We start from the raw sequence: 26,882 nt of genomic DNA, 5'->3' as shown, positions 1-26,882 counted from the left end.
GAGTTCTGCTCACATCTCTTCATGGTGCTAAAGAAGGCAGAGAAGTGTCGCTGCGTCTTGAACTTCAAAGACCTCAACTTATTTATCAGAAAAAACTATTTCAACTATTTGGTCTGTACGTTCCGCCATCAATAAGAGATGGGGGGCTTTCTCGCATCAGTAGATTTGAAGGACGCTTATCTTCATGTGCCGATAAGAAAATCACATCACTAATTTTGGGCACTGCCCTTTGACCTGTCAATATCACCAAGAGTTTTGCCAAATTCTAGCAACCCTGGCAGCTCACGTAAGAAACAAAGCTTATCACTAATACCATATGTACATTACTATCTGGTGAGAGCAGGATCCAATTTCAGAGCAGAGCAACACATAGCGCTAACTTTATTCTTTCACAGTCCATGGTTCGATCATAAATTATGGCAAGAGCAATCTTCGAGCACAACAATAAAGTAAGATTTCTGGCCATATGCTTCAACACTAAAAGCGACATATTTTATCTTGCTCAAGAAAAAGGTATACATTGTGAACCTAGCCAGACAGATCGATATCCATCTGACATCTACAGTGGAACAGTGCATATGTCTGATGGGTCTTATGGTGTCTATTACAGATGTCGTTCCATGGAACCTTTTTCACTTAAGATAGTTTCAGAACAATTTCCTGGAGATATGGAACAAGATCTTTAACAAAGGTAATAATTTGGACCAAGACTCAAGTTGTTAAGATGATGAGAAACACTGAATAACATTGGCAAAAGGAAGATCCTTATTGCCAAATCAGTGGCAGGTGGTGATCAAGGATGAGTTGGGGTCCCAGTTGCCAAGGAAAGTTTGCCCACAATATCTGGTACACAGGAAGTCAGCTCTTTAGATAAACATATTAGAGCTAAGGGCTGTTGACAACACTGTCGTTTATTTCGTTTCTCAAGTGGAAACAATGGGACAACGTAACTGCAGTGGCTTACGCCAATCATCAGGACAGGACAAAGAGTCCTTAAGCCTGCAAAGACATTTCCAGAACTGTATGATGGGCAGAACAATATGTTACAGTAATTTCTACTGAAGACTACCTATGCAGTAAATCATAAGATCTGGGTGAATGGTCTCTGAACAAAGACATTTTCAATCAGCTAATAGTCAAATAGTGTCAATCATCTATATATTCTATAGCCTCAAATCAAAATCAATAATTTCCTGTTAAAGGGAAGCAACAGCCGTAGCATTGGACTTATTGTCAAATACATGGAAATTCCCATTGGTGTTCATTTTTTCCATTAATTCAGAGGGTATTCAGCAAGATCAAGATGGAAAAGAGTGGAAGCCATTCTTATAGACTCAGAACAGCCTAGAAGGATTTGGTACACAAATCTGATCAGAATGTTGGTAGACAATCCGTGCAGGTTCCACTAGCACCAGACCTGCTAACCTGGGGTCCAGTGCAACATCAGTATCTGGAATGCTGGTCCCTTATGGCAGGGGTGCACAAACTGGAGGTCTGGGTTGCGCAAGATTTTCTTTGAGGGGGGGGGGCATGGTGGTTGCAGAGGCCCCGTGCTCTTCCCTAAAGCATTTAAATTAATCACCGGGGAGCACAAGGCCTCTGTATCTCACTTTCTTTGTCTCTGACGGCTTCGGGCGACGTATCGCCATGGCAACACGGCGTAAAATGATGCAGCGGGGTCGTGATGTAACATCACATGACCCCACTGCGTCATTTGACGCTGACACAAAGGAAAGGGGGGCGAGAGCACTAGTGGAGAGCAGGCATGGGGGTGCAGCACCAAAAGTTTGCGCACCCCTGTTTTATGGCATGAGGGTTGAGTGGAAGAAAACCCTAACATACTCATACTCATTTTCCATCTTTTCTGCAAGAATAACAATATAGTTCCGGAAAATGCTGCAACATGCAATATTCTAAATTTTGATAAAGGTATCAGTAAGTGTTCTATGATAGTTTTCACCCTTCTCCTACATAAGTAAATTGCTACAAATCAATATGTTCATTCTTCAGGGAGTTGGGAAGATTAAGCCAAGGTTTGAGAGACCAATTTAGAGATCAGTCCTCCATAGAACCTCAACTTGGTGTTGGAATCCCGGTACCACCATTTAAACCATTGCCCTACGGTTGATATGAAATGTCTGTGCCTTAAAGCTGCAGACCAAGCAATATCCTACAGATGTGTTTCTTTTTTTTTTTAATTATCAGTTCTGTACAATGAGAAAATACTTGTAGCATTTTTTTAAACAACTCTGTCATTTTTAATGTATTATAATGTAACAAGCATTTTTGTTTCTATAGCAACCATTTACAAAGTCACATCCCCTTCCTCTTCTGAAACAGGCTCTGGCACATGCTTTTTTGAGCACTGCCCTCTCTCTAGCAGTGCACCAATTGTATCTAGTGACTGCCTGGTCACACGATCATCTCCACAGAACTTTGAATCTTGGGTACTCTTCTGCTGCACTGACAGCCATTTAGTGAACCCCCGAGCCAAATCTTCGCCGATTGATCACAGGAGAACGATCGATCGGCAACTGAGCTAATTACTTATCATTGTGTGGATTGTATTGATGCACATATTAAAGGGGGGGGGGGGAAACGGTAGCTTGGCCTGCTACTTTAAGGGCGTCTTATTGACGACTATCTCGTCAGCAAAAATAATCAGTGAAATGATGGCCTTCATACGACTCGTCATACTTTGTGGCTCGTTAAGATAAAATTGTGTTATGAACAATTCCTTACTAGCACACCAAAGTGGTATTGGCTTTTCATATTGATTATGACATTGTGGTCCCCTAATTTTTTTCAAATTTGAAGAATGCCAGAGAGAAGAAAAAGTGCATTCTGGATGTTATAAGGGTGCTACACATATTTTCTGCAGTCAGTGTAATTTCAGAAAATGAAAATCCTTTTTTGTGTTTTTCTTATGTCAATAAAGAGGTATGACCGCTTCTAAGAATTATATCGCTAGATGGATAAGAAATGCAATCCAGGAGACCTATCAATGATAAATGATCGAACTCAGAGCCCAGTCATCTACAGCCTTAGCAATCCTATGTGCAGTGAAACAGCAAGCAACCATATTAGAACGGTGTAAAGCAGCAATGCGCTCATCTATTCATGCATTTACCAGACACTAGAAGCTGGATCTCCTCGCTTCTTCAGGTGGAAGTTTTGGGAGGAAGGTCCTGTATAATTTTTCCCACCCTTTGAGGCATTCCCACTGTCAGGCAGAGATGTGATGGACATAAGAGAAAAGTGACATTTTTCCCTATTGATAATTGAAATGGTCATAGTCAATGTCAGTGCATGCTTGGTTCCCTCCTGGACTAGTTGTTGTTCTCCATGTTCTGGGTTTTTGCTGTTGTGTTCTCCCGTCTTCTCTGTGAGTATATGTATGAGCTTGGCTAGACTATAGCTAGGCTAGGTATAACTGGCAGAAGAGTGATGTCTACTTCATTCAGTCATCGAGTCAGCTGATGTGTTCTACTTTCAGTGGCCAATACCCCCTAACATGGAGAGACTACGAGAGCGGAAATTATCGGTGAGGCAAAATCTCACTGTTAACTACTATTTAACTTTTGTGTTATCTAAACTTTTTTCTATAAAATATTGTACAAGGCCTCAGATTTATTATTTGTTACCCATTTCCAAATTCATTAGATGAATTCTTTACTTGTATATTTTGGGGAGAAATGTCACCACGACAAGATAAATTCCAAAAGGCTGTTTCTACGCAACAAATCTATTTAATGCTTCTGCAGCAAAAGTTGTTTTTTTTTTTTTTTTTTTTTTCAGTCACCGAGCCGTTATTATTAAATAAAAGAATGCAGCAAATTTGTAAACCAAATTGTAACAGAGGAGAAGAAGTGCATAAAAGTACAGATGCTCATAATATCTGTTAGCAGATGACTGTGGAAACTAGTGGATTTAAACTGAGAGACATAAATTATACATTGTAAACAGTGTATGGGGGATAAGTTATCACGGTGCCTCATTTAAATTAAGGCAGAATTTTTTCTCTGCAGCTGATTATGTGCCTTCATTAAGCTTTAAATTCCCCTCTATAATGTTTTATTAAAATCTCTTCACAACTCCGCCATCGAGAAGTGGAAAAGGAAGGACATGAGATGGCACTAGGTGCTGTAATGCAGTCTAACTGTTGCATTTAGATGTCAGGTTTTTATTTTATTTTGTTTTTTAAGGTTTAACTGCTTTGAGGCTCAATCATTGTCATTGGTGTAAAAGCAATGTGAACTCATTTAAAGTAGTAATCCCTCAGGGGATTTGAAACAGGGAGTCACGGTACAGTATAGAACTGGTACTGTCCTGTACTAGAAGAACCCCCAGTTCAAATAATGAGAGAAAAACAAAATCAGTAAAGCGATCACTGAGCTAAATTAAAATCACTTTAATTACCAAGTGATATTATTAGAATTAGGTGGATCAAAAACTAGCCTACTGTGTTATTACATGTATGCTTTGTGCCATGTTCTAAAACCAAGTGTCCATAATGTTTTTCAGCCTCTAGTCTAGATCCTTCATTTACCAATTAAAATCTGCTTGGAAACAATTATGGAGCATAACGCTTTTTAAAATATTTAATCTATTTGTGAAAATAATATTGGTACCGTGGAAGTGTCATTTAAAGATTGCGTGGGCCATGTGTCAAATGCTGCACTGTAAAAAAAACAAACAAAAAAACAGCACTACCTTTATCAAGTACAAATAATGTTTTGTTTTATTTCCTCCTTAAATCTAGTAATGTTGCTATATCCGATATAATATTGCCAACCTGAGTCCATATCTTCATAGGGATCTATTCCAGTCCTGGTTTACAAAATCTATATTTTCCATCAAAACGCAATACTAACGTGACCCGGATATTGGTGGGATTAGAGATGGAAGGAATGGACGGCACTGAAATCTCACGGTGACATTGAGTTCATTTGTCAGTACTGCCGCTGCATCCGTTCTGCACAAGGCATACTTTGATATCCAAGTTGACTTGGGAGTTTTTATAAAGTTTCCAGGTCTGAAGTGGGAAATGTATTTGTGTTTTTTAAATATTGTATAAGATAGATTGTAAGTGAGATAAATATCTAATTTTCAGCTGTGTGTTGGAGTACACTACTTACAGTAGGCCATGGTGGTCCAAGCCCAGGCCTCACGAGGCAGGGCTCCAAACTACTGTTCACTAGAGGTTACACCTACACCATTTGTTTTAGTGCAGAACTAGTGTTGTTTTTTAAATTAGACCCATCAGGACCAGAACCTCGTACACATGTTGATGCTTTTAGTTATTTTTTATTTATTTTTTTAAAGTGACTGTTTACTTAAATTGTAAAATCTCAAGACGTGTATAGTGGAGTACAAACTTTTTTTGCAGCTGTTTGTAAGGTACACAGCATTGCGTTGTTACAGGTTCAGCAACAACTAATGAGTTAAAGTTAATTTAACTATACATGAACTACCGTGTAAAGCAGAGATGCCTAACTGTATCTCGTTCTAGAGTAGCATGAAGCCATCTAAGATACGTTTGCAACAACGAATTCAGAGCTATTTCAAACAGTCAATTCACCAGTACAAAGCGCTATTAAATCATTCTATGTCTTCTACCCGTGAAATCTTCACTCCCTTCTTATAATATACTTCTTAACATCCTTTGTTTGACCAGTAGTCCAAAACATTTACATGATCAATATCTGCTGCTTTAGGGAAAAAGTTTGGTCTTCTCTGACAAGTGTGAACATATTGATCATTTTATTTACTATTTTTATGCTGTTTCTCATGAGTCGATAAGCAAGATCAAGAGCGTATCCTTTTTTTTTTTGTATCCCTGCTTGTAGCTCATTCTCAAGATCCAAGATACATTTTTGATTAATCACAAATGCTCCAGGGGTCATGGAGAGCAAATGTGTTTGTGGAGTGTCAGCTGAGGCTGTCAGATAAATATCTTAAGCTCAGCCAGGGTTCATGCCCCAGCTTTAGGCTGTGCCAAATGTCTACCCTTGTTGAAGAAGATAACAGCTACACCAGAGGCGACTGAGATGTTTGCTCACTGAAAGGGCTGACCTTGCCATTTGCATCTTCAATCAGGTGAAATAAGTTAGAAATTTTAATTTAAACTTTATAAATTAGAACTTTGTATGCATAAATCAGTATCATGTATGGTATAACCATTGTTTTATATTTGGTATGTATGCATTTCCTAATTGCAATGGGCGTGCTAATACATTTCCTGGGAGAAATGTATAATTAGTTGTCTTTATTTTTCTTACAGTACTTTTATAAATCAATACATTTTGACAGAAATGTATCCTATGTTTTACACATAGTTACTGGTCTTTGGGCATTACTTAAAGCAGCAGTTTCTCCTTTGCCCCCCATTTATTTACAAGACCTCAAAGCTTAACCGCACTTCATCTCCGGTGACTCCCTAGTTCCCAAGATACTTAGTTTTGAAGGTAGAGCCGATACTTCCTAGTATTTAAATCCCCTGCATCAAGCGGACCAATGGGAAGCCACCACGGAGGAGGTTGGACCTTCCTATTGACCCACATGACACAGATGATTTAAAGCACCATTTTGTTTCCCCTGGACTGTAACACGCAGTGTATCTTGAAAACTAGCATCTGTTTTTTTTGTTTTTTTTAAAGGACTTTAGACTTCCTTTGTTCGAATGTATGCTAAAGCACTGGAAGCCACTATTCGAGAGAGAGAGACAGACTAGTTTTAGTTAGTCCCAAGTGCTATAAATGTCCCCTCCAATATGCCTTCAAACACGTGGAAAGACATGTGAACAAAAAATGGATACACCTGACATACATGGGAAATATGCTAATCGTACATCCACTTGTTTGAGGGGATATATATAGCACTGGAGACTTTAGTAAAATAGGATTCTCTTCCTTTATCCCCCTCTACCCTCCCTCCTCTCTCTCTCCCTCCTTCAACCCGTCCCTCCTTCAGCCCGTCCCTCCTTCTGTCTGTAAGTAAGAAGGGTGCTGCAGAGATTGCATTGCTGTGTTAAGAATCCGTTCTGAGAATTTACAATGATGGTTATTTTTAATAGGTCTTGAAAATGGGAAGACTTAGCATGGTAAAAGAAAAGTAAGGGTGATTGAGCAATTGAACAAAGTTGTCAGTAATGTACGTACTGTCTGTCACCACACACACACACACCAGGACACACACACACACACACACACGACACAGCCTCACCTCTCTCTGCTGCATGCTTTTCCTCTGCTCTTTGGCCCCACCCTCCAGGCTCCTGCCACCTCCTCCTGATTGGCTGAATTACACACCAGCAACAATCAGGATGGAGGGCGCTGCCTAGCCCCCTAGCTGCAGCCCTGCTTTATCCCTTCTCAATCCCAGATTGGTTACTAAGTCCGGAGACATAATACCGGACAGATACATGTCCGGTATTATCTCTCATTTATTACCAGACAGAGTAACCAAATACCAGGCTGTCCGGTTCAATACAAGACACCTGGCAACCCTATGTGTGTGTAGAGCCTTAAAGAAGAGAAGTAGAATTTTGTAGTTTATGCTAACAGTAGGATGTCAGCAGAGATATTTCAGGAGAAGCATGTACCGAGTCTAGAAGAGCAAGAGATTATTTGAACAGATTGTAAGAGATGTATGAGGCAAGAGTCTATTATGTTATGTCCGCAGTTGTGTGGCCCTGGCCAAATCGCCGCCGGCGCCCTGCAGCAACGCAAGACCCTGCCAGGACTACTGACCGCTGTACATCTTATCGCAGGGCACCTAGTCACTGAACGTCTCTCCAATTTTTGCTATAGAATATTTGACTGCTACAAAAACATGCAATATAAGTTTCTCTCTGTCTAATAGCGGAGGCTTGCCCAAAAGTACAATCCAAGGATCCTTGCGTTTACCATGTAATCTAAAGATTAAGTTCCAAACTGGTATTATGTTAGGGAAAACCCACCAGATGTGTGAAATGTATCCAATTTGGCAACATCCTTGCCAAAATAATTGGGAGCCAAATTGCTGAGTATTCCCCAGCTTCCTAAATGTTGGACTAGTCACCAAGATCCAATTCTTGGCACAATTCCCATTGCACGAAACTGTATCTTTATCCTTAAAATTATCATCCGATGGAAACAGAAATTGATGCACTAATCCAGTGACATCTTTTGTGTCATGATTAAAAAGACACAAGTACTCAAATACAGTATTGGAACATATAGACAATATGTGTTGCCACAAAGTGTTTCATTTGAAGATATAGTAGCGCGAAAACTCTGAATTTGAAATTGTGAGTGGATGGTGTCAGATGTTTTAACTGTATTAGCAGAGATAATTTCGCCTAGTCTATATATTCCAGCTCTCTTCCAGTGAAAGAAGGGCCTTACATCTAGGTAGTTGTAATTTGGCATAAGTGGCAGGGAAATTTGTAAAGCCCATATATTTTGTTAAGATCGTTATAACTCAAGGGTGATCAATAACTGACACACATTGTTAGTGAAAAGGTGGTTGAGCACTGTTGAGTGTGTGAGTTTTCTAGGAAGCCACAGGGCATCTTGCAACCCAATTGGTTCACGTATTGTGGCTTCAATATCTGCCCATCTTCTCTCGCCAGAATTTGTGTGCCAAACAAATAGTTGACCAAGTATATAGTATTTAATCAAATTTGGAACTGCTAGGCCTCCGCTAAGGTGAGGTCTTTGTAAATTGTAGCTTTTATTGTAAGGTCTTCTATGACCGTAAATTAAGTTATTGAATTCTTCATAAAGTTGGATTTATTTATTGTGGGGATCTTAATGGGCAAGGTGTGGAAGTAATTTAGGGAGCGCATTCATTTTAAAAGCTTGCCGCAATTTTTGTTATGTCACTCTTTTTATTTAAATATACAGTATTTGTATCTTTGAGACTAAAGGAGCTTTCTTCAATAGACGGAATATGTATTTGTTAAAGAACAAAAAGCATTTAAAAGACCGTAGTAACACCTACATAACACGTTTTGAAAATCTGTCTCTGTTTTGTAGCGCTAAAGGCAAAACCTTGTATCATATGGTACTGCATAAATAAATAACGTCCCTGTAGACTTCTGGTGGGCACTTGTTGTTAAATACCTAAAAAGTAAATTTGCTACCTTCTTACATTTTGTCCAATGTTCTTAACGTGCTACTTTTCATTCCTCTAATGAAGCACATAGTGTCAGGGGTAAATCATCACAACTAATTAGACATCATGATGGTACCAGAAAAAAATGAAAAGGAAAAATAACACATCTGTCATGAACTCCCACCAGATCTCTTGGAAATGAGACATCTTTAATATTTTATATTCACCACACCGTTTCTTCAGGAGGTATATTTAGGTTTTAAACTTTGAGAAGAATTCCTTTAATATCACCATAATGCTTCTTCAGTGTACAATTAAATTAACTGTTAACACATCAAATGAGGTTGATCGCTACCTAAATGAACACTCACCATCTTGCATTCTCTGCTGCAAAATCCTTTAGTTTGCCATTTCTTTTAGATATTGTGCACAAATATGTGGTGTAGACAGTGCATGCAGGACTGCACATGCATGAGCTTTAATTCCACAAGTCCAATTAAGTCTACAACATGTGGAAGTGGGTCCAGATTTAGGGCCTCATCTCTTGGAGCTGATTTTATATGTGCCAAAGTGGTCGATTGAGCCACTTTCTTCTTAAATTCCCCACTGTCTTCTTGTTTGACTTGGTTTCCCTTTTTTGTCCGCTTTCATGCATTTTGTCTTGTTCAGTTTTGAATAGTTTACTCTTGTAAGCCTGTGTTCATAAAGTCTTCCTTAGGCCTCGACCAGGGTGGCGCTGAGCGGGCGGGCGCCCTCACGCTGGCCGTGATGAAACACATTGCGGCAATGTGTGTGGCCAGTGTGAGCAAGCGCCCGAGCATGCGCGGAGCTTAGCCGCTTGCCAATAAAGCAAATTTGAATTTGCCGCCTGCACGCTCAGAGCCACCCTGGCCACAGCCTTACAGTTGCATTCTTTCCAAAAGTAGTACCTTTTTTTAATCTTGTTGAGTATGTGTATTCGCTAGTTAGCTATTTCCAGCTACTAAATGACATGTCCTGTTTGTACAGTGGTTACAGCAGTGAACAGCTGATGGTAGTGTACATGACAGCACAATTTAAGTAGTGTGCTTATTTGGGACCTGTTGGATTTCTCTATTCATTGAGCTTGGTCTTCCCCTTGGGTTTACATTGAAGTATGAATGATAATTGTTCATAAGAACTTTTCTCAGTGTTTTCTAGACAAAGTATCAAATCATAGAATGTAGATAATCACTGATCTTATTTTCCTTGTCCTACACGTTTTGTTTTCAAAATATATTACCTTCATTTATATTAATATTAACAACTTTATTTTATGTAGCGCTTCTCTCCCAATAAGACTCAAAGCTCTTCATAATTACAATATAACACTTGGTTGCAGCGCTGTATGCAGAATTTTACAGGCACAGTACCCGACCCCACAAGCTTACAATCTATGATTTTGGTGCCTGAGGCACAGGGAGATAAAGGGACTTGTCCAAGGTCACAAAGAGCTGACACCTGGTTTTGAACCAGGCTCCTCTGCTTCAAACTCGGTGTCATTGTTATCAGAGTCGGGGCCTTTACTCTGTTGCACTATTGTATATATTCTTTTCCCCACTATATATAAACCTGGGTGAGAGTGCGCTCCTGATGACCCTCTTCTTTCAGTGCCTTTATTAGCTAAGTTTTTCATTTCCTCTTCCTCGGCTCTCTTTTTTTATATTATGACACCTTATTTTAGAGCTATTTCATCTGGAATCATTACAGTATTTATACCTTGAAAAGGTTTTTTTTTATCTCTTCAATCTCTTTTGCGGTTGAAGTTATTGATTTCTTTTTGTTTTTACTTTAAAGGCATGTTGGTGATATACTGTACTGTACCATTTCAATTTCTCTTCTTTGAACGGTCTCTACTCAGACAATATTTCTCTAACAGGTAAACCCTGTTATAGCGCGGGTTGGGCATAAATTGGGACAAAACATCCCCCTCCCCTCTCTCACAGTATCCCCCCCCCCCTGCTCACAGCCCCCCCTTGCTCAAAGTACACACCAGCTCACAAAGTACCCCCCCTGCTTACAGTACCCCCCCCCCTCTCTCACAGTATCCCCCCCCTGCTCACAGCCCCCCCTTGCTCAAAGTACACACCAGCTCACAAAATACCCCCCCTGCTCAAACAGTAACCCCCCTCCCTACTCACTGTAATCCCCTTCTCAAATCCACTTCTTCTCTCTGGCTTCATACATTTCCTTTGCGTCCTGCTTAGCAAGTGAATCGTCCACACTGCTCCCCTGGTCTCTCCCGGCAGTTGACAAAGACACCAGAGAGCGCGAAGCCAGAATCTCGATCAGACACCCCTCACGTGCGCGTGCGCCGTGCGCTGTGTGTGCAGCTCGTGAGATGTGGATGTGGGCTGCCTGTCTCTCCCTGAAGGGACTTGCCCCCCACGATCCAGCAAGCATCCTCTGCTGAACTCCATACCAGGACCATGGAAAAGGCCCCTATCGCCTCTCGCAGCTCTGCAGCTGGCAGTTCTCACGCCAAGGGCTAGTATACAGACCCCTGTCAGCACGCACTGTTCCATCAGATTTGGCCAGCTTGAATTGCTCTCATTCACAAAATGGGACCAGCAGGCGTGGCCATGTTTGCAGTCCGTCCTCTCGAGCTATTTGAGTAGCACAATGCCTTAAGCTTTGTGTGGTTGCCGCTGCCCCACCGGCTCTGGGAACGCTGGGAGAGTTCTCGGCTTTCCCTCCAGCGGACGCGGTAGCACTTAAGCGGCGGCCATTTTTATTTTTTTTACATTTTGTTTGCGGCGGCCATTTTGTTTTTTCGCGACCCCGTTACTAACGCGGTGGTCTCGGGTGGACCCCGAGGACCACGCTATAACGGGGTTTACCTGTATGTGGTGTCCAGAACTGGACCATGGTATTCTATGTGAGGTCTTGGCATTGATCTGTAAAGTGCCATCAAAGTATCCATCTTTCTTCCTGATGATCTCACACTCTATTTCTACTGCCTTGTATAATAACTTTCCCTTTGTTTTAATTGAAGGCATACCCTCAGACTGTACCTCTTGAGCAGCTACACCATGTGTTTTTGTGTCCTGCAACACCAGCTGTACCTATTGAACATTCAAGTTTTTGTGTGTGGTAACCTGTATAGGTTAGGGGACTTCCATTGAAAGTGCTTGGAAGTAGCTCCATTCAGCAAGAGTACATTGGTACCTATTTTGATGTGCAATGACTTGGAAAGTCTGTTGAATGGTGTTTTACACTCAGTTGTTGTTCTACTGTCTTATCTAGGCTTTTTAGCATGTTTCTGGTTTCAAACTAATATTAAGTAGAAAAATAAGGCAGTGCACTGCCCAAAGTAACAGAAAGAGGCTCACGGTTTTTAGCAACAAAAAATAGATTTAATACATAAAAAGTGGACATATATATATATGTATGTATGTATGTATGTATGTATGTATGTATGTACAGTGCTTGACAAATCACCCAAAAATCTACTCGCCGAACCAAAAAATCTACTCGCCACCTAGTCCCGCCCCAACCCCGCCTCTAGTAGAGAGAGAGACGGAGAGAGGGTGAGAGAGAGACGGAGAGAGGGTGAGAGAGAGACGGAGAGAGGGTGAGAGAGAGACGGAGAGAGGGTGAGAGAGAGACGGAGAGAGGGTGAGAGAGACGGAGAGAGGGTGAGAGAGAGACGGAGAGAGGGTGAGAGAGACGGAGAGAGGGTGAGAGAGAGTGAGGGAGAAACCGAGAGAGGGAAAAACCGAGAGAGAGAGGGTGAGAGACGGAGAGAGGGTGAGAGACGGAGAGAGGGTGACTGTGGGGGGATGGGGTGACTGTGGGGGGATGGGGTGACTGGGTGTGGGGATGGGGTGACTGGGTGTGGGGATGGGGTGACTGGGTGTGGGGTGACTGGGTGTGGGGATGGGGTGACGGTGTGGGGATGGGGTGACGGTGTGGAGATGGGGTGACGGTGTGGGGATTGTGTGATTGGATGGGGTGACTGGGTGGGGTGATGTGGGGTGGTGGGGTGACGGGGTGTCTGACTGGGTGGGAATTACTGACTGTCTGACTGGGTGGGGATTACTGACTGTCTGACTGGGTGGGGTGACTGGGCAGGGGGCAGGGGGCAGGGGGGTGGGATGACTGACTTTTGACTGACTGGGTGGGGGGGAGTGACTGGGTGGGGGGGAGTGACTGGGTGGGGGGGGAGTGACTGACTGGGGGGGGGAGTGACTGACTGGGTGGGGGGGGGGACTGACTGACTGGGTGGGGGGGTATGACTGACTGACTGGGTGGGGGGGTATGACTTACTGACTGGGTGGGGGTATGACTTACTGACTGGGTGGGGTGGGGGATGACTGACTGGGTGGGGTGGGGGGATGACTGACTGGGTGGGGTGGGGGGATGACTGACTGGGTGGGGTGGGGGGATGACTGACTGACTGACAGGGTGGGGTCGGGGGATGACTGACTGACTGGGTGGGGTGGGGGGATGACTGACTGAGTGGGTGAGGTGGGGGGATGACTGACTGATTGGGGGGATGAATTCCTCTGGTGTCCTACACGTGTACACACACACACACACACACACACACACCACTCTCTCTCTCTCTCTCATACACACACACACACACACACACTTACACTCTCTCTCGTTGGGGGGGGGGGGTCAGAGGGGAGTGGAGACAGCCACGGGGACCGAAGGGAACACCCCTGCCCCGCGCGTGCAGCCACAGGAGCGGAACCGGAGGGGGGGAAATCCCCTGCTGTCATAGCCTGCCCCGCGCGAGCAGCCACGGGGACAGGAGCAGAGACCAGAGGGGACGCGGGTTCGGGGGGGGGAGGGACGACATTCCCCTCTATCATCTCCTGCCCCGGGCGTGCAGCCACGGGGACAGGAGCGGGACCGGAGCACAAGCGGGACAGGGTGGAAATCCCCCGCTGTCATCTCCTGCCCCGCGCGAGCAGCCACAGCCACAGGGACAGGAGCGGAGATTGAGGGGATGAGGGGGGAAGCGCGAGCAGGAGACAGGGAACGAGCGCGCGAGGAGCAGCCATTACTTACCCCTGCAGAGAAGGGCTCCATTCCACGTCACGGCCAATTGGCCAATCAGCCAGGAGGATTTTTTTTGTTATTTATTTATTTTTACATTTGTGGGAGGGGGGGGGAGCGGAAAGGGAGGGGGAAGCGGAGACAGCCACGGGGACCGAGGGGAACACCCCTGCTGGCATCGGGAGCAGCCACGGGCACTGGGGGAAAGCGGGGATCGTGGGGCAACCGGGACGGGAGGGGGGGGAGACATCGCCCGCTGTCATCTCCTGCCCCACGCATGCAGCCACAGGGACAGGAGCGGAACCGGAGGGCAAGCGGGACAGGGGAGGTGGGGGAGACATCGCCCGCTGTCATCTCCTGCCCCACGCGTGCAGCCACAGGGACAGGAGCGGAACCAGAGGGCAAGCGGGACAGGGGAGGTGGGGGAGAAATCCCCTGCTGTCATCTCCTGCCCCGCGCGTGCAGCCACAGGGACAGGAGCGGAACCGTGGGACAGGGGGGGAAATCCCCTGCTGTCATCTCCTGCCTGACAGGAACGGAGACTGGAGGGGATGAGGGGGGAAGCGCGGGCAGGAGACAGGGAGCAGCCATTACTTACCCCTGCAGAGAAGGGCTCCATTCCGCGTCACGACCAATCAGCCAGGAGGATATTTGCATTTATTTATTTATTTAAAAAAAAAAAAAAATTTGCGCAGAGCAGGGGGAAAAAGTAGCTGGCCACCGGCCAATTTACGTTCGCGCCTGGCGAGTGGGCGACCGGGTTTGTCGAGCACTGTGTATGTATATATATATATATATATATATGTATATATATATATATATGTATGTATATATATGTATGTATCTGTACCGTGTTATCTGAGCTTAATAATCAAAAATGAATAGACCATACCGTTCTGTGGCTAACAAAATGCTTTTATTTGTGCGAGCTTTCAAGATACACTGATCTCTTCTTCCGGCGGTGTTAAAATGAATAAAGCAAGAAAGGTTTGAACTTAAAAACAGTGCATCCTTGAATGTTATCTGTGACTGAAACCTATCCCTCCCCCTGTGTGTGTTTGTGTGTGTATAATATATATATATATATATATATATATTTATATATATATATATATATATATATATATATATATATACCTTTCTGTACTATATACAGTATCTAGAGAAAGGTTCCCCTAGGGAAACATCTGATCTGATCTATATATATATATTTCAAACCATTGTATGTCCGTCCTGTATCTCCCTGTGTCTAGGGGCAATCACATTGGTCCTTTGGCCCGTCACTCCGCCTCAGGCCAATCAGATTGGTCCGTGGCCCGGACCCGCCCCCGCACGCCTCTCATTGGCTGCCTTGCTTAGCTGGACACACACACACACACCACCCCCACACTGTCCTCTTCCTCACCCCGAGGCCTGGCCCTCTGGATCCCCCCCACCCCACCATCACCCAAACCTCACCTGCTCCCCCCCACCCTCCCTCACCCCTCCATCACCCGCAACTCCCCTCGCGGGGGTCTTAACGCTGCTTGGCCGCGCGGGTGTGGGGTTTAGCACCGCCGCTCCCATCACCTCACAACCCTCAGGGGCGACGCAGCAGCCCCACCACCCTCTACCGCCTCCTTCCCTCCTCACAGCCTGCAAACCTGCTTGGCCGCACACTGCGGGACATGCCGGCTGGAGGAGCAGGGCAGTGGCGGCCGCGGCGGGGCAGACTGTCCCCTGGGGTGCCTGCTGGGGGACACCTCACCACGTGCCTCCCCCCCACCCTGCCGCCTCCCCAAAGATTCCACTACGACCGCCCGCTATCTTCATGCATCCGCCGCGTGAGGTATGGGGGGGGGAGGGAATGGCGTCCCGCCCGCTATCCTCATGTCCCCAAAGCCGCCGCATTAGTTGGGGGGGGGATGCCGGCCTGCCTGCCCGCCCGCCCAATAGCTTCATGCCGCCGGGGGGGGGGAAGATGCAGGGGGGAAATGCAGGCCTGCCCGCCCGCTATCTTAAGGCCTCCGCCTGAGGTATGGTTGCTGCGGGGGCGAGGGTAGATGTCACCCACCCAGTCACTAAATAACCCAGTCAGTAAATAACCCACCCACCCAGTCACTAAATAACCCACCCAGTCCCTAAATAACACACCCACCCAGTCACTAAATAACCCACCCACCCAGTCACTAAATAACACACCCACCCAGTCACTAAATATAGTCACTAAATAACCCACCCACCCAGTCACTAATTAACCCACCCACCAAGTCACTAAATAACCCACCCACCCAGTCACTAAATAACCCACCCAGTCACTAAATAAAAGTCACTAAATAAGTCACTAAATAAAAGTCACCCACCCACCCAGTCACTAAATAAAAGTCACTAAATAACCCACCCACCCAGTCACTAAATAAAAGTCAATAAATAACCCAAATGTCACTAAATAAAAGGCCACTAAATAAACCCACACACCCAGCCACTAAATAAAAGTCACTAAATAAACCCACCCACCGCCCTCCCGCCCGCCGCCCTCCCGCCCCTGCCTTTCACCCCTCCACCCCCCCGCCCTTGTCTTTCACCCCCCCCACCCCTGCCTTTCACCCCCCCCCCACCCCTGCCTTTCACCCCCCCCCCCGCCGCCCCTGCCTTTCACCCCCCCGCCGCCCTCCCGCCTCTGCCTTTCACCCCCCCGCCGCCCTCCCCCTCCTCCCGCCCCTGCCTTTCACCCACCCGCCGCCCTCCCGCCCACCTCCTTACACCCCTTCCCACTGTAGCGGGACCGCCACACCGCACTCACCTGCCACTCGCCACCTCAAACCCGCTCACACCCTAGTGGGACAAACACCCACCACTCACTACCCACCCGCCCCCCGTACTGAGCACCCGCCCGCCGACTCACATCCTAGCGACACACACACCTCACATTGTACTGTGGTGTGTTTACAATAAACCATTTTTAAACAACAACATCGTATTACATTTTCTTCCATGTTTCTTTTCAACATTATTATACAACCTTTACACCAAATACTCAACCTATTCTTACCCAATTTAGAAATACTACCTATTACGGATTTACATCCCGGGCAACGCCGGGTATATCAGCTAGTATATTATAAAAGAATATAAAAATGATTTGTTGCCACTTTAAAGAAGAGCCTGTGAGTGCCTTGTGTTCCACAGTTGTTTGCATACGGTATGCTCCACTAAGCCAATTAATTCATTTACGTTGGTGCCACTCCATTGCAACTATAGATATATGTATTTATGTATACTGTAGATAGATATGTGTCCCCCTGTGTGATGCAATCAACACACTCACACTGCCCCCTGGCATATTCCCCTCCAATGTGCTATGGACATGTGAGTGGTGATGGACATAAGAGCAGCCAGTAACAAAGGCTGTGGAAGAGGTGGGACTAAGAGGGAGAGGAGTCTTTAAGAGGGGTGGGCATGACACATGTGGATCAGATCTGCACGAGCCTGAATGCCTTGCGTCTTGATTAAGAGGGACCTAGGGCCCGTCCGAGTCCCGTTGATAGTGAGCCGAGAGTTGCCTGAGTGAGAGCAGTACATTGTGGCGCGAGGAACAGCGGATCCACACCGGGAAGCAGCACGGTGCAGCGAGTGCTATCGGAGGGGAACCTCAACTGCTGCAGTTAAAGTGGTACCTTTGTGAAGTACATGTCTGCAACACTTCAATACACTAAGAGCTCCCACAGTGTGCCGGCGCCATCACAAGGCCACTATACCCAGGGTTGGGTGGCCCATTCTCAACGGACACTGATACACACCGGCACAGCATTATTGTTATGTATATGTATGCTGTATGCTGAGTGTAGTGATCCTTTGCTGAGGATCTCAAGGGGATTGGATAGCGATTATATAAATGCAGTTGTATCACGCACACACTGTGTACTTATTTTCTGCCGTCTGACCTTAGGCCACGTGTGGCATATTGAGTAGCCATAAAGAACTCAGGCCCCCACTTCAGCACCAGGTAGTCTGGTTTCTAGAAGAAAGAAGGGTTACAGATAGATAGATAACAATTATATATAGTTATATCAGCAAGTCAGAAGTCAAAACTATTGTTTCAAAATTGAATGCTAGATGTATGTAACAAATATTTAGCAGAATTTGCTAAGCTGCGTACAAGTCAGAATAGTAATTGATGAACCCCATAGCATAACAGGTTGCTCAAAACAAAGCCCCACTGTGTTTACATCATGCCACCCACTTACATCTTTTTATTGATTGATAGATACCTATATTGACAGGAGAGATCTTCTTGGATGCAATAAAGATTCTGTGGTATCATTGTTGGAACAGATACCACCAATATAACATCTATCTGGCTATGTTCTGAAACTGAGCTTGCCCGGTGGCTATGTTGTTTTGTATTGTATTGTATGTCTTTATTTGTAAAGCGCCATTAATGTACATAGCGCTTCACAGTAGTAATACACGTGGTAATCATATAAATAATAAATAGATATAAATAACAGGTCATGGGAATAAGTGCTTCAGACAAACGTAACATTTAGGAAGAGGAGTCCCTGCTCCGAGGAGCTTACAATCTAATTGGTATGTAGGAGAAACGTACAGAAACAGTAAGAGGGCATTTTGGTAAGTGCTTCTGCAGGGGGCCAAGCTTTGTGTATCGTGTCTAGTAATATCTATGGTGTTACTCATATGCTTCTTTAAGCAAGTGTGTCTTAAGGTGGGTCTTAAAGGTGGATAGAGTGGGTGTTAGTCGGATATCGAGGGGAAGGGCATTCCAGAGGTGTGGAGCAGTCAGTGAGAAAGGTTTAAGGTGGGAGAGGGCCTTAGATACAAAGGGGGTAGAGAGAAGACATCCTTGAGCAGAACGCAAGAATCGGGATGGTTTTGTTTCAAAGGACACTCCCAAATAGCAGACAATACTAACTCATTCCAGACAAGAAACTTCAGCTGGCATACTATGAATTCCTAACACACACTTTGAATTTATTCTGTCACAAACAATTTAAAGGTCATGTATAATTTCCCAACTGATGGAAAAGTTACAGCTGCTTTGCCATTCATTGACTTTGTCTTCCGGGGGATAAAATAAATATAGATACCATCTCTTCGCGGAATTTTTTTTCTTTTGTGATCATTTAGTATAAAGTTGACCCCAGGATTCATCTTAGTAAGATTTATTTTCATTCCAGATTAACCTGCTTTGAAAATTGCTTTGCCAAACAAAGCGAGGAGTAAGAGTTATTTTATGAAATGTGTTTTTAAACTATTGTCAAATGTTTCATGGACATACTAGTTTTGGCTAAATAAAGTATTGATTGAAGAACCTAATTCAAGCTCTGCTTTCAGAGATAATAGGTAAACTAGGCCATTCATTTTGTTATGTCACCTTGTAAAAAAGATTCCGTTTCACGCAGGACCAAAGTGGGCCAATACTGCTAATATTTTTGGTTAACACTTTGTATTATTGCCTTATTTATATTTTAACTATATACACAAGTGTAAATTGAGATTTGTGTGTGTGACGGTGAAGGGATACCGAGGCCAGTAAATAAAGGTATATGTCCCGGCTGGGGGCCCCTGAGCCATATTGGAAAAATGTAGATTGTCAGCTCTGCAGCCTAGTAATGGCAAAAACACTGTGCATTCAATAAACATGTATGTGTGTCTCCCACCAGGTAGAAGGTGGCGAGAATCATGTTGTGTCTAATTATGAAATGTATTACTGTACTGTAGCAGTGTTTCCCTGTAACCGCGCAAAGAAAAAATGGTTTTAAAACCCGGCAGCACGCAGCACAGCGAACGGATTTTAGCAAACGCCTGCTTGGAAGGTCCTAGCACTCTGAGGTTTGCTGTGAGTGCTGGTCAGGTAACATCATTAAAAAAAGGTTATAGCGCAATTTTTTATGAAGGTATATAAAAAATTGATGAATATAAGTCCTCAAGGTTTAGATTTTTATTAAAGTAATGGTCAGAGGAAGTCATTCAGTATGGCTAAACATCCATTTGCATAGGAAACAGAGGGAGCTTCCAGTCCAGGATATGGAGGTGTTAACCATTTGTTAGCAAGGATATGGAGGTGTTACCCAGTTTTTAACAAGGAGGGGAAAGGGGAGAATTTTAATAAGCATCCTGGCAAATGTTTGCTCTGCCCAGATTTTCAGGCGCTTAGCCGGCAGGGAGTCTGGCATGACAAGTGGGGAAAAGATGGCGTTTGTCACACATGCCCAGTTGCTATGCTGAAGCTCCCAGTGCCAGGCTACCCAGGACTGGCAGCTCTGGGATAGGTGGGAATATTTGGTTCCCACGCAGAGGTTGGCTGCAGAGTTTAAAGATAGGAATGTTAACCCTATAAGAACCTGTGCAGCCCATCAGGAAGGAGATTCACCTTAGATTGATCATGCAGTGAAAGATCCATCCTGTAACCAGACTTAACATCGTAACTAGTAAGTGTATTTTTCATTGTAATTGTAAATCAAGCTGTGTATGTTCATTCTGTAAATAAATTACAATTTATTTTATCTCTTGCTTTGCTCAATCAAAGGATCCGGGTATTTTGGTGTTAAAAGCATTTGTCTCCCGTGACAGTGAGTCCTACTGTAGTTCCCTTAAATCTGCCCTTTTTCTTACTGTATGTTACGTGGCTCCTGGAATGAGATTGGATATCATAGATACCACCAGGCTCACTACAAAAAGTACACATATAAATGGTGCAGGAAACATAATTACCTTTTTTGCCATTTCTTTTTTTAATTCACATATTGATGTTTTTTGTCTCCAGACTGCTATCATCTCTAGAAGTTTTTAATAAGCGTGCATTGAAGACATGTTTCCAATTTAGGGTTATTTACACTGTACAGGTAGTCCTCGCTATCCAACGTTTCACTTTACAACGAATGGCTTATCCAACGCTTTACAATGCCTCCCTATGAGCCGTTTTTCGATGCTGGAATGCGTTATCCAACGCTCACCGCCACTGATTAACATAGGACTCACTTTACAACGGTTTCACTATCCAACGCTACTTCTGGAACGGATTCCGTTGGATAACCGAAGGCTGTCTGTAATGTATTTAAAATAGCTTGTCGGTAGACTGGGTCATCCCTGCCGAGATAGCAAAAAGTGGCACTACATTTTTTTTTAGCTCCTTTGACTTTTGTTTCTTCACTTGGTGGCAATGTACTTGCTAGGTCTAGTTACTGTTTATTAGCTGCTGCTCTGTAAGCCTTCTCGGTCACTGAAGAGAGTTCTCTGGAGGGATGTTGACAATTGGTATATAAGCGTAAAAATCCTAATGTACCCTATTTCTCTGCAATATCCATAAGGGACAGATCATACTGCCTACTTTAGATCTGATGGACACATTATTTTGAGATTTCATCAGCACCAGTGGTGACCCCAAATCCTCAATTTCCTCACCACTGAAGTCCTTACATTTACCTCCTTATATTCCAGATATCCACACTTCTTCCTCTGAACCTTAACCACCGTACACTTATATGTCGGGTCTTTTTGTACATGGCTTTATCTGAGATATGTTTGCATAGGCCTCCATTCCCGCCTTCATTTGGGTTGCCATGTACTGTAACATAGCTAACATTGGAGTGTTTCTTTATCCTATGTAAATGTCCCACAGAGTAAAATGTTGAGTCATCCAGGAGAATCATGAATGCAAATTAAAGCTAGAGTTGGAGTCTGTGTCAGACCTATATATATATATATATATATATATATGAGAGAGAGACTGCAGTGTGTGTGTGTGTGTGTGTTGGTTGTGATTGAGTGTGTGCTGTGTGTGGGTTTTGTGATTGAATGTGTGTGTGTGTGCTATGCCTGTTGGTTGTCAGTGTGTGTGCTGTGTGTGGGTGTTGTGATTGAGTGTGTGCTGTGTGTGGGTGTTGTGATTGAGTGTGTGTGTGCTGTGCCTGTTGGTTGTCTGTGTGTGTGTTGGTTGTGATTGAGTGTTGGTTGTGGGTGTTGTGATTGTGTGTGGGGGTATTGTGATTGAATGCAGCGGTGCACAAACTATGGGGGGGGCGCCCCGGGTGCAAGATTATTTAGGCGGGGCGCGTCCGGCAAAACCTGGGTGCGCAGGCGAAAAAGATGTGCGCGGGCGGCCAAGAAGATGTGCGTGCGTGAGCAGCCAAGATGTGCGTGGGTGGCCGAACAAAATAGTGCAGGTGGCGGCCACGTGATTCGGAGGTATGGGGGAGGAGCACGCCCCAGCGTTATGATGTCAAACGCCCCTCCCTCCGGTGTCTTACCTACAATAGCGCTGTGTTCCTGCTCTCCTCCGCTGGCAACCTGCCTCGCTGCGATCCTCTGCAAGTGAAAGGGTAGGCGGGCACTATATCAATCATACTATGAATGTACAGAAATAATAATTAAAAAAGTGTAAACACTTCCCCGCTCGTGCTTGCAAAATTATGCAGGACACCCTGGGCTCATGCTTGGAGAGTTGGTGATGTCACCGCTCTCCGCGGCAGCGTGGACGCAGCCTAATTTTGTAAGAGCGAGCTGTTGAAGTATGTAAGTATTTAGACTGCGCTTATAGTGCCGCGACGCCCGAAAACAAATGCATTGTCGCCGCCGTGTGCTCTTATAGTAAGCGTGACGTGGCGACGCGATTTTTTGAAGCCGGCAATATTTGATTTTTCAGGGGCTGTCGCCTCATGTTACAGACCCTGAACCAATCAATGGCCTGGTTGCCCGCGCCGCCGCAAAGCAAAATACAACTTTCGCTAGCGGCGACGGGTGACGTCGCCGTCGCGGGCACTATACGCGCGGCCTTAGACATATTTGTATTTACATTGTATACCGTTTAATACAGGTTTTTTTTTTAATGTGATTTTGATTACATCAGGCAGGGGGAGGCCGAGAAATTTCATGGATAAAAAGGGGGGCTCGGCATAAAAAGTTTGCTCACCCCTGCCCTACATCATGGCTTGTTGAATCTGCCCCATAATCCCAGATATATGCAGGACATTGGGAGCCGTGACCACAGTGCATAGAAAGGTTACAATTACACCTGTTTTCTACTAACCTGTGACAAAGCAAGAGTATGGTATCAAACATTTACAATTCTGTACTATGCATTAGTAGTGTGATTTTTTTTTTTGTTTTGTTTGTTTGTTTTGTAAATTTACTGAGTATTTTTAAGTAAAATAAATGTTTTAGGAAGAGGGTTGCCCTAGTGTTGACAATATCACGTAGAGAGCTGAGCCAAATGCAGATCTTCTGTGTGACGAGTAGCTGCCAGTAAACAGCAAGGTATCAGTTGAACATGTTGCTTTGTTGATATGTATTCATTCATCCAGTGCAGGCTCTGATTAATTTGTTCATTCATTCAGTTGGTGCAAGCGGAGATACTTTACAGGATGTTTTAAAAACTACACTGGCACAGAGGCTACTTTCTCTAAAGACCTCACAATTTCTTCACTTAACTGTCCAACGGAAGGCACTGAGATAACGTACAATTTTGATTAGCACAGAAATTACAAATACTACGAAGCCAGTCCACATGCTTCACACACCCATTTCAGCAGGCTCTTAAACACAGTGTTTTATACTGCAGGTATAAAGATTCTGGATAGAAACTCATAAGACAAATTGTAAATCAATACCAGGCTAAAGTAACTGCAAAGCCAAGAAGCCCATTCAGAGACAGCTTTTTTGAATGTTTGGGTTCTTTGAGGGGTGGGACTTTATCTGGCATACCTTGAGCTTATTGGCTTGCTTACATCTGCAGTGCTGAAGAAGTTAGAAAAAAACAATAGGTTTGGGGAAGTTATGTGAGGCACATACTCCCTACTCAATGTATCGAGAAGAAGAGTTATGCATGGTTAACAATGCATTCACTTAAGTAGATTTGAAAGGAATGTAATGTATCATTAACCCCTTTGCTGCCAGCGTTCACTGCAGTGTATTGCAGACCTATTTGGCAACAAAGGATTTTGATTTCTGTCACACATAATAAATATTGGCCATTAGATAGGTATTTAAGTGTTCTAAATATCTTCTGCAAGGTTCAGGGACTTTGTCACTTTTCCTCATCACATACTTAATGTTGTGAATATCAAACTTTTTACATTTGGTTCCCTAAAAAACATTGCTTTTCTCTGTGTGATTTATGATTCTATATTCAGTTTTCAAGGAAAGGTGAGCGAGGTTTGAGGTATGGACCCAACCCCAAAAAACTATTGGTTTAATATATTAATTGTGGTATTGATGTAGAGAAAGTGCGTTCTTTCTGTTTGTCACTCACCCTCTACCTTTCTGTCACTCTGTGTCCTGCGTTTAGAAAGATAGAATGGAGCTGTCCAAGTTGAGAAATCACATAACTTCCCTAAAGGGAATGTTCAAACACTAAAGAATCAAGCATCTCCATGTCAAAACCTGGCCTAGTATGGGCATCTCGTAAGCACCAGGAGCTTGGTGGCAACTTGCTAAATTATTCTTCAAGAAATTGTAGCTTTTGATTGGGAGGACTGCACCTGTCCTGACTACCTATTACAACATCCCAAAATCATTTCACTCAAAATATGTAGTACTCGTGTCTTCTTACTTTCATGTTATTAAATGTTGTATCATAAAAAAAGTATTTATATTACATTCTACTCATGCATTAATGTGTTGTTAGTTACTGTGCTATACATATTGCTGCTGAAAGGCTGGACCTCACCTTCCCAGGTTTGTACAGTATTTGATTTAGTACCTTACCTTGCAGAAGGGCCAACAGTTCATTAAATGGAATTTATAGGTCTCAGACAGTAAAGGTGATTTGAATCATTATTTTTCGTCTTACGTTTGCAGTGTAAAATGCAACTCTGTAATATTACAGAAAAGTAAAATGATCAAAATGGCTTTAATGTTATGTAATAAGGTGAAGGTAGCATGTCTGTCTGATATGAGAATATTTTACTTGACCAGAGAGGCTGCGAGGGACCCCCTCCCCTTCTTGACCAATACCCACATAAAATAGACAAGTAACGACAGACTCGGTTTGGAGGTATAAAAGGCCGCGGCTCTGTTTATTAAACAATAATAGTGTAAGCGCTAGTCCCTGCCAGAGTGCTATCTTAATGGGGTAAGAGCAGGGGGTCAGCCTTGCCCTGCTGCCCCCATACCTGGCTGAGCCCCAAAGAGCCGACCGTTGTTGTGAGTGGGATCCAGGGAGTCACGTTCGCTTGACCCCGCTCCTTTCGCTACTTCCCCCGGGCAACATGCACCCCGAGCCAGTCTGGCAAGGACAAGCATTTACCCCCCAAACTGCCGCCACCAACAGATCTATTTAACCCGCCTTAAATTAGACCCATGCCGCCAAAACCGCTAGGACCTTCTCCAACCCTTCCTGCAAGTCGTCGTTGAACAAATCTGCCCCAATCTCGGATAAGTGTACGCAATCGGCCCTAAATAGGCCGATTGATTTGTAGTCGAACTCAGCTGATCTGCCACCCCCTCACACTGTGTCACAAATTTCCCCACCATCTTGTTCAATTTTACCCATGCTCGGTCAACGGCGCCCGGGGCCCGCGTGCCCCGCCACACTGCCCTGCAAACTATGTCTGATCAGACGATCTGAATTCCTGGCCAAAGGGCGAGTATGAGAGCCAGGTCATGTTTCATCGCGTTGACCAGCTCGAAGTAGCGTCGTGCGGCCAGGTCTTTGCCCCCGCGTGAAGGACCAGGATCTGAGGCGCTCTTCTATCCCTACCCATCACCATTAGCCATGGGAGCAATTGGGCCCACCGCAGCCCTCTACCTCCCCCCAATAACACCTTTGCCTGTTCCGCTCGAAACCCGAGGTTTCTACCCTAAGGGCTCTTGATGGCTCGCTTGTCTGCCCAGTGTATGTGAGTCCCCTGTGATCCATGCGTCTGCGGAATCTGTGGAGGTTTGTCCCAACAACACGCTATTCCCCCGTTAATGCGGGCCTGATGTAGGACCGGTATCTGTTAGACTTCCACCACCCTATCTTCTGTGTCGCTGTTACCGACAGCCCCGCGTTTGCGATGCTTCCATTGCTGCCCCAATCCATAATTAATGTGTTCCGTACTGTGACTCGTCTAGACCCTGGTGTTTTAGGCACATGCGGAAAACCTGCAGGTCCTGGAATCTAGATAACGGTACCACATCCATGTGAAGGTGTAGAGGACCTTGCCCGCCTGGCTTGTATTCCAAATATTCCCTGAGCACGGTCACTGGGAAAAAAGCAGTCCCTGGTAGCCCCAGCAAGGAAATCCAAGCTCCTCTCCCCTGCTGGTCCATTTTTAACCTTTGAATGTGCAGTTTTACTGACTTTTCCCCTAAGACTATGTCCTTGTACTGCATGCCTCCCTCACCTTTGAGCGATGCGCAAACTAGCTCTCCACACCTGGAACATGGAGAAACACACTCGCTCTGTCGTCTGCATTAAACCTTCTAATATCGCTGGCGTTACTGGCCTTCTGCTGTCTTTCGACGTCATCCCCTTCATTAACCCTACTAGCACCCTTTTAAGTATAAACGCTTTTGTCGGGGCCTTCTAACTGCAAAAAGAAGGAAGCCCCTGTCAGTTTGTTCCCAATGGATCCTTCTGCTAAATCCTTTGCTCTTAAGTTTAGGATGAACGATAGTAAGGTCCCTCCTCCTGATACTTTCAGACCCAATTCCCCCGCCAGGCTTTGGTAATTGTGCCATGCTGCTGAATAAGCCCGCCACGTACCCAGAGCCAGAGAGGATCGGACTAACGCGGTTACTGGGTCATCGTTCCCACAAGTCTGCCGGGCAGG

General features: G+C 44.7%; 1 protein-coding gene across 5 annotated transcripts in view; it reads left to right on the top strand.

The window, feature by feature from the left end:
- ARB2A (ARB2 cotranscriptional regulator A) overlaps positions 1-26,882 on the top strand; it is a 422,320-nt gene that overhangs the window by 347,083 nt on the left and 48,355 nt on the right. Inside the window, exon 11 of one of the 5 annotated variants that reach the window (XM_075593141.1) lies at positions 5,850-5,899. The exons of the other annotated variants lie outside the window; for them this stretch is intronic. Within the exon in view, the coding sequence (XP_075449256.1) occupies positions 5,850-5,884 (35 nt within the window). The 3' untranslated portion in view covers positions 5,885-5,899. Of the gene's footprint in view, positions 1-5,849; positions 5,900-26,882 lie in introns of those variants that run through there. 5 annotated transcript variants of the gene reach the window in all.

This window comes from Ascaphus truei, chromosome 1, assembly GCF_040206685.1.
Source record: "Ascaphus truei isolate aAscTru1 chromosome 1, aAscTru1.hap1, whole genome shotgun sequence".
Lineage (NCBI taxonomy): Eukaryota > Metazoa > Chordata > Amphibia > Anura > Ascaphidae > Ascaphus > Ascaphus truei.
The sequence above is the reverse complement of the archived record's forward strand: the minus strand, read 5'-3'. Positions and strand labels throughout refer to the sequence as shown.